This window comes from Pipistrellus kuhlii, unplaced genomic scaffold (genome assembly GCF_014108245.1).
Source record: "Pipistrellus kuhlii isolate mPipKuh1 unplaced genomic scaffold, mPipKuh1.p scaffold_m20_p_1, whole genome shotgun sequence".
Lineage (NCBI taxonomy): Eukaryota > Metazoa > Chordata > Mammalia > Chiroptera > Vespertilionidae > Pipistrellus > Pipistrellus kuhlii.
In genome coordinates, this window is record NW_023425404.1 from 106,981,597 (window position 1) to 107,000,837 (window position 19,241).

Genomic DNA, 19,241 nt, shown 5'->3' on the forward strand with positions numbered 1-19,241 from the left:
ATAATTTTTCATATTTTAAAAATTAAGTTATTTTTAATTTTGATGAAGTCTAATTATCCTAGTTTTTCTTTTGTTGTCTGTCTTTTTGTGTCCTATCTAAAAAGGCTTTGTCTAACCCAAGGTCACAAATACTTACTCCTAGAAGTACAGGGTTTTAGCTCCCACATTTAGTTTTATGTGTCATTTTAAGGTAATTTCTGTGAATGTTATAGGAAGGGGTCCAGTTTCATAATTTTGCATGTAACTATTCCGTACTAGTTTTGAAAAACATTTTTTATCTCATTGAAATGGCTTGGCACTGTTTTTAAAAATCAATTAACCAAAAGGTATAGATTTTTTTCTAGATATTCAAATTTTGTTCCATTGTTTCATATTTTTATCCTTACTCAAATAACACACTTGATTACTACACCTTTGTTCTAAGTTTTAAAATCAATAAGTTTGAGTCTCCAACTTTGTTCTTTCTCAAGAATGCTTTGGTTATTCTGATTCCCTTGCATTTACATATGAATTTTACAATTAGCTTGTGAATTTTTGCAAAAGTGCCAGCTGGGATTTTGATATGGATTGAATTAAATCTTTAGATAAATTTGAGAGGTATTTCCATCTTAACAACTTAATGTCTTATAATCCTTGACCATGAGCTGTCTTTCCATTTATTTACGACTTTAATATCCTTCAACAATGGTTTGTAATTTTTAGGGTGCAAGTATTACACATCTTTTTCAATACTTATTCATCAATATTTATTATTTTTATGATATTATAAATAGAATTGTTTCCTTGATTTTATTTCCATTGCTAATGTATAGAAAAATGAATAACTTTCACATTTTGATCTTGTGTCCTGCAACTTGCTGAATTTATTAGTTCTAAGAGTTTATGTGTGTGCATGATTTTTCTATATACAAAATCACATTATCTGTGAATAGAGATAGTTTAAATACTTCCTTTTCATTCTGAGAGTATTTTATTTCCTTTCCTTGTTTAATTGCCTTAGCTATAATTTTCAGTACAATGTTGAAGTGAGAATATACATCTTTATGTTTTTATAGACCATAGGGGCAAAGCATTTAGTGTTTCATCATTAAATGTGGTGTTAGTTGGGGTGGGGGGTGGGGGGTGTTCATAACAGATGCCCTTTATTAGATTAAGGAAGTATCCTTCTATTCTTAATTACTTGAATGTTTTTATCGTGTAAAGGTATTGGATGTTGTCAAGTGCCTAGTGAGCATCTTTTGAGGTAATCATGTGGCTTTTTCCTTTATTTCATTTTACATTGAGTGATTTGGGGTTGCATACCAAGCTTGCATTACTGAGATAAGTCCCACTTGGCCATCCTAATACATAAAAACCCTGGGTCCATCATGACCAGAAGTCAGTCCTGCAGTCAGTGCTGGTTTGCTGTGGTGACCCAGCACTGACTGCTATGGCAGCAGGCACAGTAACCCAGCACTGACTGTTGAGGGAACTGCAAATCAGGCCTTGAAAGAGGCCTGAAGAGAGAAGCAGGGTCTTATCCATAGCCTCTGTAGCAGCTGTTGATCAACACTTGCCTCTCTCTTTCTCTCTGGATCTGGCTAGCAGCCACACCTCCATTTCTCTCCAGGCCTCCACCAGGGCTGCTAATCAGCCCTGCCTTTCTGATCAGGCCCCATTGATAGGCCCAGAGATGTTGACTGGCATAGAAACTGACCAATTAGAACCAAATCCAGGTGAACTGTGAGGTGCCAATGGCTGCCTAGGAGGCAGAGCTTTTGATGCTGACTGGCATAGAAACCAACCAATCAAAACTAAGTTGGCTAGCATAGGAGACCAGTTGGAGGGTGACATCAGGTCTGTAGGGGAGGGCAGTTGGGGGCAAGATCAGGCCAGCAGGGGATAGCAGTTAGGGATGATCAGGCAGGCAGAGGAAGGCCATTGGGGGTGAGATCAGGCCAGCAGGGGAAGGCAGTTGGGGAGGACCAGGCCTGCAGGGAAGGGAAGTTGGGGGACATTAAGCTGGCAGGAAAGGGCAGTTGGGGGGGAGATGGCTTGCAGAAGAGGGCAGTTGGGGGAGACCAGGCCAGTAAGGGAAGGCAGTTCAGGGCTATCTGACCAGCAAGGGAGGGCATTTGGGGGTGAGATCAAGCTGGCAGGGGAGGGCTGTTGGAGATGACCAAGCCAGCAGGGGAGGGCAGTTGGGGGTGATCAGGCCAGCAGAGGAGCAGTTAGGTGTTAATCAGGTCACAGGGGAGCAGTTAGGGGGTGATCAGGCTGGCAGGCAGAAGCAGTTAGGGGTAATCAGGCAGGCAGGCAGGTGAGTGGTTAAAAACCAGCAGTCCCAGATTGTGAGGATTCCAACTGCCCCTGAGGGGGTCCCAGATTGGAGAGGGTACAGGCTGGTATGAAGGACACCCCCTCCAGTGCATAAATTTTATGCACAAGGCCTCTAGTCATATATAATCATTTTTGTATCCTGAGGCATTCAGTTAGTATTTTGTTGAGGGTTTTTACATCTATATTCATAAGAAATATTGGTCTGTACAAACTAGTTTTGTTTCATATAACTGACTTAAAGGTAATATGCCATAGTCCTATCTAATAAAGAGGGCATATTCTAATTGACTATCACACCTTCATAAAGATGATGGCACCCACAGCCAATAAGGAGAGAATATGCTAATTTACAGTCACGCCCTCAAATATGGCGGTGTCCATAGCCACAGATGGCAGCATCCAATCCCCTTAGCCCCACCAGGGCAGTAGGCACGCAGCACAGCCAGGCCTACCCCCAGGTGGGTCCTGCCACTCCACATACCTGCCTCCAGAGTCCCCCAGTCCCCTCAGCACTCCAGATGCCCAGGGTCGGCCTGAGGCACAGGCAAGCCTTGGATGACAGCTGCCCAGATGCCCATGGCCGCCCAAGGTGCAGACAAGCGTCAGATGGCAGCTGCCCAGTTGCCCAGGGCTTCCCAAGACTCAGGTAACCAGGGCTGGCTGAGGCTTGCACTGCTGGCAGTGGCAGAAGTAGAGGTGTGATGGGGACTGTCGCCTTCCCCTGATTGCCTGGTCACCTCCCGCCCCTGAGGGCTCCTGGACTGTGAGAGGAGGGCAGGCTGGACTGAAGGACCCCTGCTCCAGTGCATGAATTTTCATGCACCAGGCCTCTAGTATTTCAATAATATCCAGCCAAATATAAATACTCAAAGATGTTTTACTCTTACCTCAATATAATCTTTATCACAGTGAGCAGAGCTTCCAATTTCAAAGCCAGTGAAGTTGAGAAGAACTACTTGGCTTTGGGGTTGGTGGATAGTCCACCTGCAGACCCTTTCTCCAGGATACACGTTAGGATAAAAGGGTGAGCGAATGACCCCTTCTCCAGTTAATTCACCTCCACAAGCTGTAAGTATGAAAATGAGAGTAGTATTTGTGCAGAGAGAAATTATCTTTGCCCTCAATTTTATTGTAAATTCTCATTATATAATTGAATGTGACATTACTATTAAATTATTTTTTTCCTTGCTGCTTAAGGACATAAAATGACAAAATTATTTCAAGGAACTAAAATATTATAATCAGGGAAATTATACATTTAAAAATTGAGGCATAGGTTTTCTTACCCACTTGATAAACAGCATTGAAACCAGCTCTTTCAACAGAAGCATCAATTATAAACCTGATCCAGATACTATTAGTAATGGATTTAATGTGAGAGAGGGTTTCACTGCCACAAACTTTTCCAAGTAAGGTATCATCATCTCGAACCTAAACAGAAAAATAAAATATCGAATAGGTCTGTAATACTAATGGACAAAATTACCTTGACAGGGTGGTATTCTTTGGAGATGAGAAGATGGCAGATTCAAAATGAGTTAGAATCTAATTTGGGTTACATTTTTATATTACACTTGAAAGTAGTAGGTGGGTCATTATTAGAACAATCAAATAACACTAGTAAAATATTAAGCCAAAGGGATCCAAAAGTATCAGATCCATAAGGGGGGAAAAATGTTCTTCTAATAATTGCCACAATGTCAAAGAGAAAATAAAAGTACAGTTTTGTACTATTTAAAAAACAACAAAATATGCTAAGACAGCATATTTAGCCACATCTGTAATCAGAGGTACTCATAGACTAAACTGTTATTGAAAGAAAAACAGAAAAGTACATTAAAAAATAGAGATATTCTAAAAATTAGAAAAATGTTAAAATTAGAAATAAAAAAGTAAAAATAAAATAAAAATCTAATAAAATATAAAAAAGAAATCCATGAATATATTCATGAACTGTTTATCAAGGAAAGTTAGGGTGTGGGAATATAAAAGACATATATTTGGCAATAAAGATAGAAGAAAGTAAAGAAAAAGGAAATAAAAAAATAAGTACAAATACACAAAATTAAAAATGACAGAGATGAGCCCTTGCCAGGTAGCTCAGCTGGAGCGGCATCCCATACACAAAAAAGGTTGCAGGTTCTATCCCTAGTCTGGGCCTGTATGGGGGGCAACTTATCAATGTTTCTCCTTCACATCAATGTCTTTCTGTCTCTCTTTTTCTCTCTTCTTGTCTCTCTAAAATCAATAAACATATTCTTAGGAGAGAATTTAAAAATGGCAAAAATGATATAAATGCACATATACTGAGGAATTTGTTTAATATGATAATTCCATGTATTACTTTATGTTAATATTGTTGAATTTTTGAAATGGTTATTCAGAAAAAAACATAAATTGCTAAAATTATCTCAAGAAAAAATAATTGAATAGACAAGGTACAGATAAAATTGAAAACATTATCACAGAAGATGCTCTGGTTGGTAAGTTATTTTAAACTTTTAAGGAACAGATAATTCCCATATGTAATTTATTCTAAGACACCCTCAAACATAGAACAATTCCCAACTAACTAACTTTTCTCAGAACTATCTTACCAAATCCCAACATTAATACAAAGGAAAACTAAGGATTGATCTCACCTATTCACATCAATACAAAAATTCTAAACCCAGTCCTAGAAAAATAAATTCACTCCATCATTAGGCTTATATAACAAATTAAATATAAGAATAAATATAATGCAGGTATTATCTGAAATGAGAAATTATAATTAAGCTTATCAATAAGTTCAATAAGGTAAATCATATATTTCCATAGATGTCAGAAAGTTTGATAGCATTTCTATTTATTAGAAACAAAATTCTTAGAAAGTTGGGAGCAAAAGAAAATTTTTTTCATATAATAAAGATCAATTGGCTTAATCAACAGTTAATATCCTTTGGTGTAATGGCTATCTAAGGAGTCATATAGACCTGGGCTCAAATCTGTCAAAAACCTCCTCACTTAAAAGCTTGAACAACTTACTAAATCTATGTTTAGCTCAAGGAGTTGTTGAAGCAAATAGATAAAACAACAGTGTGAGTTCCATAGCAAAATGCCTATTAATAAAATATGTAGACTATTGTTATACTTGACACTAGAGCTTCTTCACCAAAATCAGAAATTCTTCCATGGATATACATGCTATTCCTTATATAGAATTCTTTTGGATGACCTAGCCATCTAAATATTAGCTCGTCCTCTCCATGAGCATTATCAAGGCATCAATACATGCCAGCGCCTGTTGCTGGGGACAGCACTACAAGAGAGACACTGTTTACAGAGGACTTAACGACAAGCAAGCCCATTAAAAAAAAAAAAATGAACATCATCGTCATGTCTGAAAAGTGAAGGGTACTATATTATTATTTCACAATGGTTCTCAGTCGGTCCCACAGTTAGAATCTTGGACATCTGTGAAGGCATTTTTCGTTGTTATTGTTTTTTCTTTGTTTTTTTCATTATTAACACAATGGTGGTGAGGCACTATTGGCATGTAATGGCTGGGGATCAAAGATACTAACTATTCTGAAATGTGAGAGACAGTCACACACAACAAGAATTCTCCCACGCACTGTGACAGTCATGTTAAGTGACAGTTTGCTGCTAAGTGTAAAATTGAGCTCTATCTGACATACTAAACACAACATATTTTTGCCCAGTTAAAAAATCACACTGAATTTTCCAGGATGACAAGTGGAGTGTAAATAGAAAGAAGTTCTTTCTTTTTTCTCCTGGAAATCTGCCAAGAGTTAGTCACCATTTCAGAAAATTGGTCACTCACCTCCCCAGCCACGCCAGCATTCACAGTGACGCAGAGAGTAAGCAACTTAACTGCTTTCACTTGACCTTCAAGTGCATCTTGGCCAGGCTTTATTTAAGTTTATTTCTCCTAAATATTATACTATGAGCCAAAATATTTCATATAAATGTGTATATTAAAGTTCTATCATCCATGGGCTGCATTTCAGAATAGTGAAAAGGTGATATGAAAAGGTTTTAAAGTGTAGAGAACGCTGGACTTAACAAACACGCTGAACTCATACAGGGGATTAGGGAATACTCAGCGGAAATAACCTTCAGACGACTGAGATTTAAGGGATTTCTCAGGCTGAGGGGAACAGGCAGTAGAGGGAAGATTTTGAAAGTATGATACTCAAAGCTGGAGGGTATCATACTCTCATCTGTAACTGTGAAAGTATAAACTTCTGGAAAATAATTTGACAGTATGTATCAGGAGTCTTCAAAGTAGTCCTAGTTTGGGACCCTGTAACTCCCAAACTGTCTAACACACTATCATAAGGAAATCATTCAAGATACAAGCAAAGACACACAAAGATTCACATCAAAGTATACTCTATGATAACAAAAATTAAAAATATTCCAAACGTCTCATAATAGGAGGGTGATTAAGTAAATTAAGGCTCAGCCATATGACAGTCTTACACAGACATTAAAAAAATCACACACCTCTCCACTGATTCACATCAAAACAGTTCCTTTCTATAAGCCATAATACACATTTTTTTTTGCATACTGTCATTAAGTTATGCTAAATACCTCTCTACTCAAATAGCAATTCTCTGAAAACAGAAAAATTTCTGTATCCCCTTTAGCATCTAAACACAGAACTTTGTAAACAGGTATTTAACAAATGCTTGTTGATTCATTCATTTTAAGACAAGGCAAGACAGTTCATTACTAAGTGTAAAACTGAACTCTATCTGACATATTAAACACAAAATGTTTTTGCCCAGTTATAATACACACTATCCTAGAAACCTGTTAGAGATGCAGACATAGGGCAGTTCTTAGAAACCAGAACGCATGAATACAGAGGAAGAGGGCTTCCTGCTTTCTAATTCTCCAGGGTTCCATTTGCTTCTGCGAAGATGGTAGTCTCTCTTCTCTATTTTGCCCATTAGAAGATGACAAGAAGGAAGAAAAACAGCCACACAGCATCAGAGCCAGCTAAAGCGGGCCTTCCCCCTGGGCCCCACTAATGAAATTCAAGGGCATTAGGAAGGAGAAAGGCAGCTGCAGTCCACATGTTTGCAGAGGAACGTATCGTGCTCCAGGGCCCTAAACCTAGAGGCACAATTGATTTTAGCTGTGTTTCTCTCTGTGTGAAAATGAAACCTCATTAATTCTGAAAGCCTGTATTCTCCCTGGATTCCAGACACAGCAATATCCTGACCACAACCTCTTTGAAAATGACATTCAAATAAAATCCATTAAACGTTCTAAAGTGACCCCAAATGCTTTTGTAGCACTTCTTGCATTCAGTGTTCTAGGACGTAGGAGTTTGCAACTCCCCCCAAAGCCCTCTCTCCTTTGTGCTTGTGCGCTGGAATAGACTGTATTATTTCCCTGCGCTCACTGCCATGTGACTTGCAGTGCTTCCCCAGGGAGAAGAAAGACTTATCCTTCCCGCTGGCTGTGGCTTGGCCACAGGGCTGGCAGAATGTGAGCATAAGTGGTGTACGATTTCTGAGTAGAAGCTTTGGGAGTCATTACATGATTCAACAGTCTCTTACTTGCCTGCTCACAAGCCCAAGAGCCTGGGTCCCATGGGCTGCTGGGACAGGGAACAGATCAGAAGACCTGCTATTGACCCCACACCAACATGTTAACATGAGCAAAGAATAAATAAGTAAATAAATAAATGAACATTGTTCTAAGCCACAGGAATTTTTTGTTTGTTACTGTTTTTGATTTGTTTTGTTGTTATTGACTGCTTGTTATTATAGCACCATCTGGAGAAAAATGATTCCTTTTTGAATAAGGTTTGTATTAACGAAGAGTTTTTCTTAAAATGTCAGGTGAAGTTGTGCCATAGTCACTTGCAGTGTCACACCAACTCCAGCCTTTATACCTCATCACATCCGCAAAGAAATGACAAGAACCAATTCAATGTTCTAGTGCTCTGAGGACCAGACCCAGATTTCTCATTGATTGCCTTATTCATCCAGCAAACACCAATTGTTGCAGGCCCAGAGACCCAATAACAACATGTGACCCATAATTTTAGCCTATGGTAAGAGCTAAAATTAGTCAGGCCAAAAAACAGTTTCTCTGAAATGTTAAAAGTAAAATCCAGCACCCTGCCTGTAGTAAGCTTTAACATCTGCAGTGGATCAGGTCCCACAACCATCTTAATGCCTCTGTTCATTTGTTTTTATCTGCTATATATCCATATTTGTTTTTATATAAGAATTTTAAAAATCTAATTTAGTATTAAATTTTAACTCAAAACGAGACAAATATGCTGGTATTGGGCTTGACTCAACCAAGAGCTGAAAATAGAACCCCACCACACAGCAGTGTTTAACATGTGGCTTCTTGCTGAGTGAGCTTCAGGTTGAAATGCCCCTTATCTATCTATCTATCTATCTATCTATCTATCTATCTATCTATCTATCTATCATCTATCTATCTATCTATCTATCTATCTATCTAAAATGTCCCCTTGGAAATTTGACTGGGATACCAGGAGTTTGATTTCTAACCTTGACATGCACTGACCCCTGGGGGGCAGCAGGGGAGGGGCAGGCAGCCCCCCCCCACCACTGGCTATGGGGGGGGAGGGCTGAGGGAGTGAGGGAAGGAGGAGGCGGGGAGACAGAAAGGCAGGGAACCTGATAGGCACTGATCACTGGCCAGACCTAGGGCCCCTAATTGTGCATGAATTTCATGCACTAGGCCTCTAATATAAAATAAAGATGATCCTAGAGACCAGCTATGGGTTAGTCTGGGTGCACAGGAAAGGGGATGCGGTCCCACTTGAAATGAGGGATTAGAAGATGAGAGATAAGAGATCAGAGAAGCTACACAAGGACCAAAAGTTATTTTCTTAGGTTATAATCTTTTGTTATTCATTATTATGTTTTATGATTTCATAGTTAAAAATTTGAAGCTTTTTATGCCTCATAAAACAGTGCCCCTTTTAATATATCTGTCAATAAACTTACCTTTTATATGTTGTTTTAAAATCTGCTTTTCTATCATTAGGAATACTTGTCTAGTTTTATATAGAAGTGTGTCTTAGATGATTGCAAACTCAATATGTCACCTTCTCCTCCCTGTCATTGTCATCATCATCATAATCATCATCTGTTAACATTTAGTGGCCAAGCACTGGTGTGCAAGGCATTGAACCAAGCACATTCTGATTGTTTTTCTTTTCATTTAGCAAAGCTAAGTTCTTCATCCCCAGCTACAAAGCTGTACTAGATCTAGCTGCTAAAATCCTACGTTTCCTTTCTCCACATGTCAAGGAGGAAAGAGAGCAGAGGTTATACAGGTTTTCCCTAGAACACTGAATTAGTTTAACATGCATGAGCAAACAAAATTGTCAATGCCTCTCTGAGTTTACATAAAATGATTGTGCTCAACAAAAAGTGTTTTGATTCATTTGCTCAGCACTTTAATTTGTGGCTTGACCAATAGTTAAGCAAAAGAAATACCAGGCCAGGAAAATAAAAACTGCCTTTTTGTTTCAAATATTCTTCTTACAATTATTACACGCACTTAACCAGAATTAAGTTTTTCTGAAGGAGAGTAAGCAGAACTAATGAAGAGAAAAAAAATCAAACTTTATAACAAGAGTTTCCAATGCTTTAACTTAACTTTCTGCCACCGACTAGCTGGCTCACCTGGGCAAATCCTTTTACTTCTCTAGGTGGAGTCCCCTCACATAGAACCTTGTCCTGGAGGATCTCTGAAACCTGTGTCCCATTAGTGAATCCTATCATTCTTTCTTATCTGCAGTCACGTAGTTACTAGTGCTCAATTTAATAGCTTGTAATTTAACATTTTTATGAGTTTCTAGTTTCAGCTTTCATTTTTGTCCTTTGCTATTCCATCACCAATTTCCTATTTCCACCATCCATAGATCTATTTTTGACAAATTCTTCCAACTCTCTAAAGCAGCTGTTCTCACACTCTAGCCTGCATCGGAATTACCTAGAGGGTCTGTTAAAAGGCAGATGGTTGGCCTACCCTGGAGGTTCTGACTCAGGCCACCTGAAATAGGGTATCAAATTGCTTTTCACCAGGGTGATCTGGATGCTGCTGATCACAACTGTTAGGGGCAGAAATAGAATATTAGAAATTAACTATAATTATAAAAAATACTAGAGGCCCAATGCCCAAAATTTGGGCAAGGGTAGGCCTTTGCAACCTCAGCTGCAGCCCTGCCCCCTGCCTACCTTTATTATAAAGGATTAATCATGCTCTATAAACATGATTGTTCTTCTCTGATTAGAGAAAGCACACTTTAACCTTACTGAGGGTTGTATGCACTGGGACATGGGAACTGACATCGGGAAGCAGTCTGTCCTCCTTCAGAGAACTGCCTATCATTATGGAAAGATTTACAACCTCATGGCACCTAGTCCTGGACTCTCCTGCTCTTTACAACCCCCAGCCCCTATTACCTCCCGCTCTCTGTGACTCCCCCACCACCCAGCCCGCATGACCTGTAACCTGTAATGATTACCCCATGACCTCTTTCCCATATCTGTAATTCCTACTTCCTCACATAATCTTGTCCTTCTACCCAACATAAGCAGTTGGCTTACAGTGGGGTGCAGAGCAGATTTTTGTGGTTGACCTGCTGCTCTCCCACACTGCTGGCATTATTGGAATAAACCTCCCATATGATTCAACCGTGTCTCTGCTTAATTGGCTGAAGCATGACAGGCAGCCTAAACCCCTTGATTGTCTGGTTACACAACAATCATTTGAAGGCAACAGCTCTAAGGAACAGAAAAACATTGAAAAAAAACATCATCTAAGGCCATAGTCGTAAAAATCACCTCAATGTAACTGGGAGAACAGCCACTCTGGCCTTCCAGCTCCACGTGGGTGAAGTTGACCTGTATTTGTTCTTCCTGGGGCTGCTGTATGATATAGATGCATTGTTTGTTCTGAGTGAAAGGTCCATTCAATTCAAGGGTGATAGCACCCTCTGGGTCAGTGTAGTTCCCTCCGCAAGGTGGATCCGCTAAAGCAAAGAAGAAGGAAAAAGTCATGTGGATGGCCATTCCTCTGGCTCCCAGGAACTAGATACAATTTTCAAAAACTTACACATACACAAGCAGTCACATACCAACTTTATTCACCCTGTACAGGTTTACCTATAATAATAAAAGCATAATATGCTAATTAGACCAGACATCCTTCTGGACGACCTTCCGGGAAAAAAAGCCTGGGTTCTGGGTTCCAGGGGGAAGGAAGGCCTACTCTTGCATGAATTTCGTGCATCGGGGTCTCTGGTATATTTATATATAATACCTCATCTGATTGTGAGATTTCCAATTGACGTGTTTGTGGGACAATCAAGAAAATAAATGTCTAGATGTGTGATATAAATTCCAATCTAACATCTTCTTCTACAAATTGTTTTTTAAATACATTTATAATCTCCATTCCAAAAAGATCTGAGGCAGTGTATAAAATACATGTAACAACATAAATATGTAACTAGAAAAATGAATCAGATTAAAGGACTACAGAATAGCAAGATGTGGTCAGGGAAGGTTGATAGGCATAGAAATAGATGGACCACTGATATTACAGAAGGACAGCTGCACATTCTGCCTGAAACAAAGTAAATGGAGAAAGGGGACCAGCAAAAAGATGGTCATTGTTAGTTTCCTGATACTGAGACCTAAACAATGTTTTTCCTGTGAATTCTCATCAAGGCACATGATGTATCTTAAGAACAAAATCCTTGTCCAGCCAGTGCAGCTCAGTGGTTGATAATTGACACATGAACCAGGAGGACATGGTTCACTTCTCGGTCAGTGCACATGCCCGGGTTGTGAGCTCATCTTTGATGTTTCTATCTCCCTGTCCTTTCCCTTCTTCTCTCTGAAATCAATAATAATTTTAAAAGAACAAAATCCTCTACAGCCCTCAAATAAAAATCATAGAGCATTTAATTGTTTTTTGTTGGCTTGTTGCTTTGTGTTAAGGCAGTGGTTGACAAACTCAGAGCCAAATATCAACAGTATGATTGAAATTTCTTTTGAGAGGATAATTTTTTAAACTTAAACTATATAGGTAGGGACATTGTTATTAACTTAATTAGGGTACTCCTAAGCTGGCCTTGGCTAAAAACTCAAGGGGCCAAAGAGCCACATGTGGCTCTCGAGCCACAGTTTGCCGACCAGGGTGTTAAGGTAGCAATGCAAATTAAAGGCATACTAGCTATAAACCTGACATAATTCAAGATAAACTGCATTTCATGAACAACATCTCACAACAAATCTGATTAATAGAGAACTCAAATGTAAATTATTTAATTTTAGGTGCCTGACACATAGTTACCATGATATGGACCCCATAATTTAGGAATCGATAGGTATTGTAGCATTAATAATAGAACATTGGGCCAAAACCAGTTTGGCTCAATGGATAGAGCATCGGCTTGGGGACTGAAGGGTCCCGGGTTCGATTCTGATCAAGGGCATGTACCTTGGTTGTGGGCATATCCCCAGTAGGGGGTATGCAAGAGGCAGCTGATCGATGACTCTCTCTCATCGATGTCTCCCTTCCTCTCTGTACAAAATCAATAAAATAAAAAAATAAAAAAATAAAAAAGAACATTAACTCTTTTATAAAAAAATAAAAATAAAAATAATAGAACATTGGGAAGATAAAGAAAATTCTGAAACTATGACAGAAATGTTTATAAACACATATTATTAGTGTAAGAAAGTAAGTCATCTGCAGTATCACACTAAAAAACAAAACAAAAAAAAAACACAAAAAACAGCAACACAAAAACAAGCAGCTATAAGCATAACATGTCCTTCACAGTCATATTAAGCTCCCAATTATCAGGCTACTTACCAGGTGCTGTTACATAGGTGACATAGAAGCCTTGGTCATTAACCTGGTCGTCGGAATGAAAGTGAACTCTGGCAAAGGGACCTGACGTCTGGAGTGGAGGGGCAGACAGAGTGGTGCAGAATTTCCCAAGAACAGGATCCTGACTCAAAGGGCCATCTCGGATCTAAAACCACAACAAAACTAATCATTAAGCTCTAATGGTCATCTTCTAACAAACCAAATCATTTTGAACATTAATTTCAGATAATCCATCGTTTAAAGGTAATGGCTCTGGGAGGTGTTTTTATTTTTATTTGTTTCAACCTTTTGCATTTTATTTTATTTTATTTTATTTTTAATTTACATTTATTGTTGAAAGTATTACAGATGTCCCCGTTTTTCCCCATTGATTCCACCACTGCCCTCCCCCCAGGCCTTCCCCACATTATTGTCTTTGTCTATGGGTTATGCATATGTGCATACGCATTCTTTGGTTACCCCCAAATTTTACAGTTAAAACATAGTAGGTTTAGGCCTATATTCGCTGACTATACCCCACTTCAAAGAAAAGACTTACTTTGCCGTCAAGATCTGCAGGTAATTTTTGTACAATTTTGGTCTTTTGCCCCCGATTTTCTGTTGACTTTTTTTCCATTTCAAAAGTCGTCTTATACGACAGAAAATACGGTAATCTTTCCCCGCTACCTCCCCCTTCCGCCCCCCACCTTCCCTCAGAGATTTGTCAGTTTGTTCCATGCTTCTAGATCTCTGGATCTATTTTGTTCATTAGATTCCACATATGAGTGAGATTGTATGATAACTTATCTTTCTCTGACTGGCTTATTCTCCTAGCATAACACTCTCTGTTCACATACATAGCTAGCACAGCGTGGGAATCAGTAAAGGGTAGTCTCCTTCTCCCATTATCCCTGATGCCTTATCTTCTGTCTCAATTTCAATTCAGAGGCTGGACTTACACTTTGAATTTTTCTCATGATGTTACTAATCTCAATGTTTTCTTTACTACGTTTTCTCGATAGCTATTCCTTTGGAAATTATGAGCCCCTAGTAATCTAGAAAAATGAAATAAATATACAGAGAAAAGAGAAAATAGGAGAAAGAATACCAGCAGTGTCAGTTAACTTACAGCTTGGTCTAGGTATCTGGGAGAATCAGAAGGGGAAAGGAAGTACAGTCAGATTAGACACAACAGAAAGATGGGTTAATGAAATTTAAAAAGTGCAACTTTAATAGTGATTACTAGTAAGTAGCATAACAATGACTATGTGGGCTTAGAAATCAAACAATTTTAATTGTTGGTTTTTAACATATTAAATATCATGTATTTCAATTGCAAATTCTATACTACATAGAATACCAAGGTATCAAAGGAGAATTCTCATCTAGGTACAATGTAATTTTGTCCATTCAAATTACTTTTACTATTGTCAGCAAAATTATAGGGCAGCATGACTTTATTCCTATATTTAATTCATTCTTTAAATATTATTGCTTGTTGAGAAATTAGAAACATTTAAATGTTGTCAGTAATTGATGCTTTCTATTAACTTTATATCTGAATTAATATGTAGAAGTGAAAAAATGCTTCTAATATTAATTTGATGGAATTTATTGAAAACTAATTTCAAGAAAGTTCTCTTTAATGTCAATATTCAAAAGATTGTCTTGATGAAATTTTCCAGGGAGAGGTAGGTAGATCTTCCAGTCATTCTTAGGTTTCAAATCCATTACAACAACTAAATTACTAATGACTTTAACTTGTGGAGATCCCTGTTTGACATCCACACCCTTCAGTCCTTTATGAATAATTCCATAGTGTTACATTCTCCTCTAATGGACTTGGAAAAGCATATTATATTTTATCACTACAGCAAAAGGTACTGAGACTTATGTTGATAAGACAGAAACAACATAAGAACAAAATCTCCTCAATGATATTTCAGTCTACAGTAGAGAGCACATATTTTTATGTACTTATATGCATATTGCATTGAACTATAATAGCCTTTTCTTTTTCCATATATTAATCTTTTACTAATGGTAAACAGAAGGGACACACACTGACTCTGTTCTTCCCAATAACTATATTATTCTAGCAAGGCTCATCCTCTATCATTTCATTTCAACACGATTAAATTTATTCATGGAACACTATGGTTAATTTGTGAAATACCTTAACAGTTTACCACAAACAACTGAAGATAGGAATCTGCATTGGAGAAGATAGCCATTACTTAGTGATTAGTTCATTAATTCTGCTATCCCCATGGGCACTGGGCTACTAGTAAATGACAGGAGCAAGGAAGGCAGTCTCTTTCCCAGATTCAACTGGGACTTAGAAGAAGTAACAACCTGGCACAATTAATAATAAAGACTTAGCAAGACTTTGGCATTGGCTGCCTATTGAAAAACACATCCAACTGCTGCTAATAAATTGTGGTCATCCACGGGCATCACCAAACTATAGTTTCTTGGGTCCTAATTATACCATAAGAACTCCTATCTAAATACAATTGTTTACCTCAAGATAATCTTTACTGCAATCATCATGGTGCTCCAGACTTAAGGTTCCAAAAGCAAATGTTATTAGAAGGCCAGGACTGGTTATAACTCTCCAGACACAATCTCTTCCTGGGGGATAGTTTCCAGGATACCCGGGAGACTTAATAGAACCGTAAGTACCAGTCAGTATACCTCCACATTCTAAAATAAGGAGAAAAAATAACTTTACATTTGTGTACAAGTTATAATTCATGTAGAATTACCATAGTCCTTGCTAGGGGAAACCAAGCTTCATTTAAATAACTATGTATAGTTTCAGACACCCCCTTAAAGTAAACAAGACTTTTGGTTTTCCAGTTTGATAAAGTTATAAACCTAGAAGTACCAATTTATAAATAAACAAATCATCCATGTATTGAGCTTTACACTTACCAACCATCATATGGTGCTATATGGTTTAAAACACAGTGTTACACTGTCTGAAGGACAAATAATTGGCTAAGTTCACTTTAACCCTTCAACTTCTGGAAATTCTGTCAGTTCCTATGTCTTTCTACAAACCAGATCATTTTATACGTTAGAATAGTTAAGCACTATATAATTTTCATATGAGGTTTCCTAGCATTATGATATAGTTTATTTAAATATTAATTTTATAAGTGAAGAAAATCAAATATCACCCTAGCTGGTTTGGCTCAGTGTATAGAGTGTCGGCCTGTAGACTGAAGGGTGCCACGTTCAATTCTGGTCAAGGCCACATGCTCAGATTGCAGGTTCAACCCCTTAGGGGGCATGCAGGAGGCAGCCAATCAATGATTCTCTCTCATCATTGATGTTTCTATCTCTCTTTCCCTCTCCCTTCCTCTATGAAATCAATTAAAATATATATTTTTTAAAATAGAGAAATTCAAATATCTATAGTGGTTGATCCACTTGCTCAGGGATGGAGTGAGTGAAGGTCTGGGCCAGGCTTTCTGACACCCACTTCACCATCAGCACTAAACCCCATCAGCTCCATAAAGTCTTTATCAATGACGGGAGGAATCTTTTCTTTATTAATACCCACATTTATTTAACAGAAAACCTATGGTGGCTTATGAAAAGTGCTACTACGAAATAAAAATAAAAACACCAAGTAAAAATCTCTACTGCCATAAATAAAAATTAGAAAATAAAAAATGAAGATGACATTTTAGATATGCAACATATGAGATTTACATAGTTATGCAGGTTATTCAGACAAAAAATTTGCTTCGCAGACAAAAAGAAACAAATAAGTTACATGATTCTCGTTTCTAATGAGAAAACATCACATTGCTCAGAGAAAGATTTTTTTCAATACTTAGCACTTAAAACATTCTCATATAGGTAAAAAAATTAAAACATCATAAGCAGAGTGAAATGTTAATGGGAAACTGGAAAAATGCAATATATAATATAAAAAATTAATCCTAATATCTGAAGAGCTTCTATAAAAATTGTGATATAAATAGAGTTCACTGAAAAAATTCAAATACCCTTTAAAATTATATATGAAAAGATATTCAACCTCATTCATAATAAGGGAAAAAAACAAATATACTATCAACAAATGGAAAATGAAATCTTAGAAAAATAATGTCATTTAACATAATAAAATATCAAATATATAGGATGAAATAACAAAAGATGTGAAATAAGTAAACACTCAAATCATAAACCACTACTAAGACAAATTAAAATAAAACTAAACAAATATATAGACCAAGTTCATGAATTGATAGGATATGAATTTTTTAAAAGTCATTACTTTCCCAAATCATTATAGATTCAATGCAATGCCAACAAAATTCCAACAGACTTTGGGGAAAATTGATGCTAGCATTTATATGGAAATGTAAAGAACTTAGCATATTTTAAAAGAACAAAGTTAGAGGATTTACACAACCAGACTTCAAGCTTCAGTAACTCAGCCAGTGTAGCACTAGGGTAGATAAATAGACCAATAGAAAAACTGAGAAATTCCAGAAATAGTCCACAGACTTACTGATAAATGAATTGGAGTTTTGGTATAATGTTTTTTCTATTTTTTTGTATGTTTAAAAAATCTCAAATAAAAAATAAAAAAAATTAAAAAAATAAAATTAAATTAAAATAAATAAATAAATAAATAAAAATAAAAAATCTCAGTAAATTTTTAAAATACAACACTAAAACAAAAATGCAACAAAAACAAATTACCAAATAGTCATTAAGACAAGGAATACTCAATGAAGGAGAGGTCAGTGTCCTCACTAACATCTTTGCAATAATTTACTAGTTGAGTTTATAAATATACTGTTCAGTAATTTCAGAAGGGACTCATTAAGACTAATGTTTTTTAAATTCTTCCATTTCATCCATATTTCATTATCTCTGAAAACAAAATCAAATACAAATTCATGTAGATTTATTTGATATAAAAGTAATTATAAAAATCTATATACATAAAAGCCTAAGTGACTGTTCAACCAATAGCTATGACACACACTGACCACCAGGTGGCAGACACTCAGTGCACAAGCATGGAAACTTGGAACAGATTGATGAATCTTAGAGGGAAGCGGGAGGGGAGAGAGCAGGAAAAGATTAATCAAAGGTCTTGTATGCATACTAGAGGCCCAGTGCATGGATTTGTACACCAGTGGGGTCTTTGGGCCTGGTCTGCAGGGATTGAGGCAAAACTGGTTCTCCAACATCCCCCTCAGATTGCCAGAGGGCACAGGCCAGGCCCAGGGACCCCACTGATGCACAAATTCATGCACCATGCCTCTAGTATTATATAACACTGGGTCTCCAAATATTTAATAAATCAAAAAGATTAATATTAATTAAAAAATTAATAACCTCAAGATTTTGCTTTATTGTCCTCCATATTTACACTTACCTGGTTGCTGTGTTTCCCATCTTATTGTAAAGCCTCTCTCATGTCTTAAATGTTCAGAATAGAAATGAAAGTAGAGAGCATTGTCACTGCTGAGGAGTTCATGTGGGGTGTTGGAGCCACAGAACCTTCCAAGCTGCAATGCTGCAGAGGAATCTCCATCATGAATCTGAAGAAACTCATGTGGACAGTTGCTCACTGATTCTAACTGGAAAAAAGTGAAAGTGATACGCAGCACCTAAAAAATATAAAGTTCACAAGATATTATTCCTCATTTCTGTGTTAATTCTAGAGTGTTAATCTCCCACTAATTAGGAAGCATTTACAGTGAGTCACTTTTAAGATATATATCTAAAATTTCACATTTATCTACAAATACATATGAAAAATCTATTTGTTAAATGACTTGTGAAACTTCAACTAATAGCAACATACATAAAAAATCTTTTTTTTTTTTTTTTGGTGTGAAGTAAAATTCCATCTCCCCCCCCCCCCACATACATAACAACTATGCCAAAATCTTAATGTTAATTACATAATTTCACAACTTCATTGAGGTATAATTGATACACTAAGAACTGCACATATTTAATGTAAAATTTCATGAGTTTGGACA

General features: G+C 37.2%; 1 protein-coding gene across 1 annotated transcript in view; it reads right to left on the reverse strand.

The window, feature by feature from the left end:
* The window catches only part of CUBN (cubilin), a 291,544-nt gene that overhangs the window by 248,442 nt on the left and 23,861 nt on the right, over nt 1-19,241 (reverse strand). Inside the window, exons 14-19 of the mRNA XM_036459129.2 lie at nt 18,629-18,863; nt 15,743-15,924; nt 13,222-13,384; nt 11,181-11,368; nt 3,606-3,750; nt 3,207-3,385 (exon numbers count right to left, since the gene is read on the reverse strand). Of these exons, the coding sequence (XP_036315022.1) occupies nt 3,207-3,385; nt 3,606-3,750; nt 11,181-11,368; nt 13,222-13,384; nt 15,743-15,924; nt 18,629-18,863 (1,092 nt within the window). The remainder of the gene's footprint in view (nt 1-3,206; nt 3,386-3,605; nt 3,751-11,180; nt 11,369-13,221; nt 13,385-15,742; nt 15,925-18,628; nt 18,864-19,241) is intronic.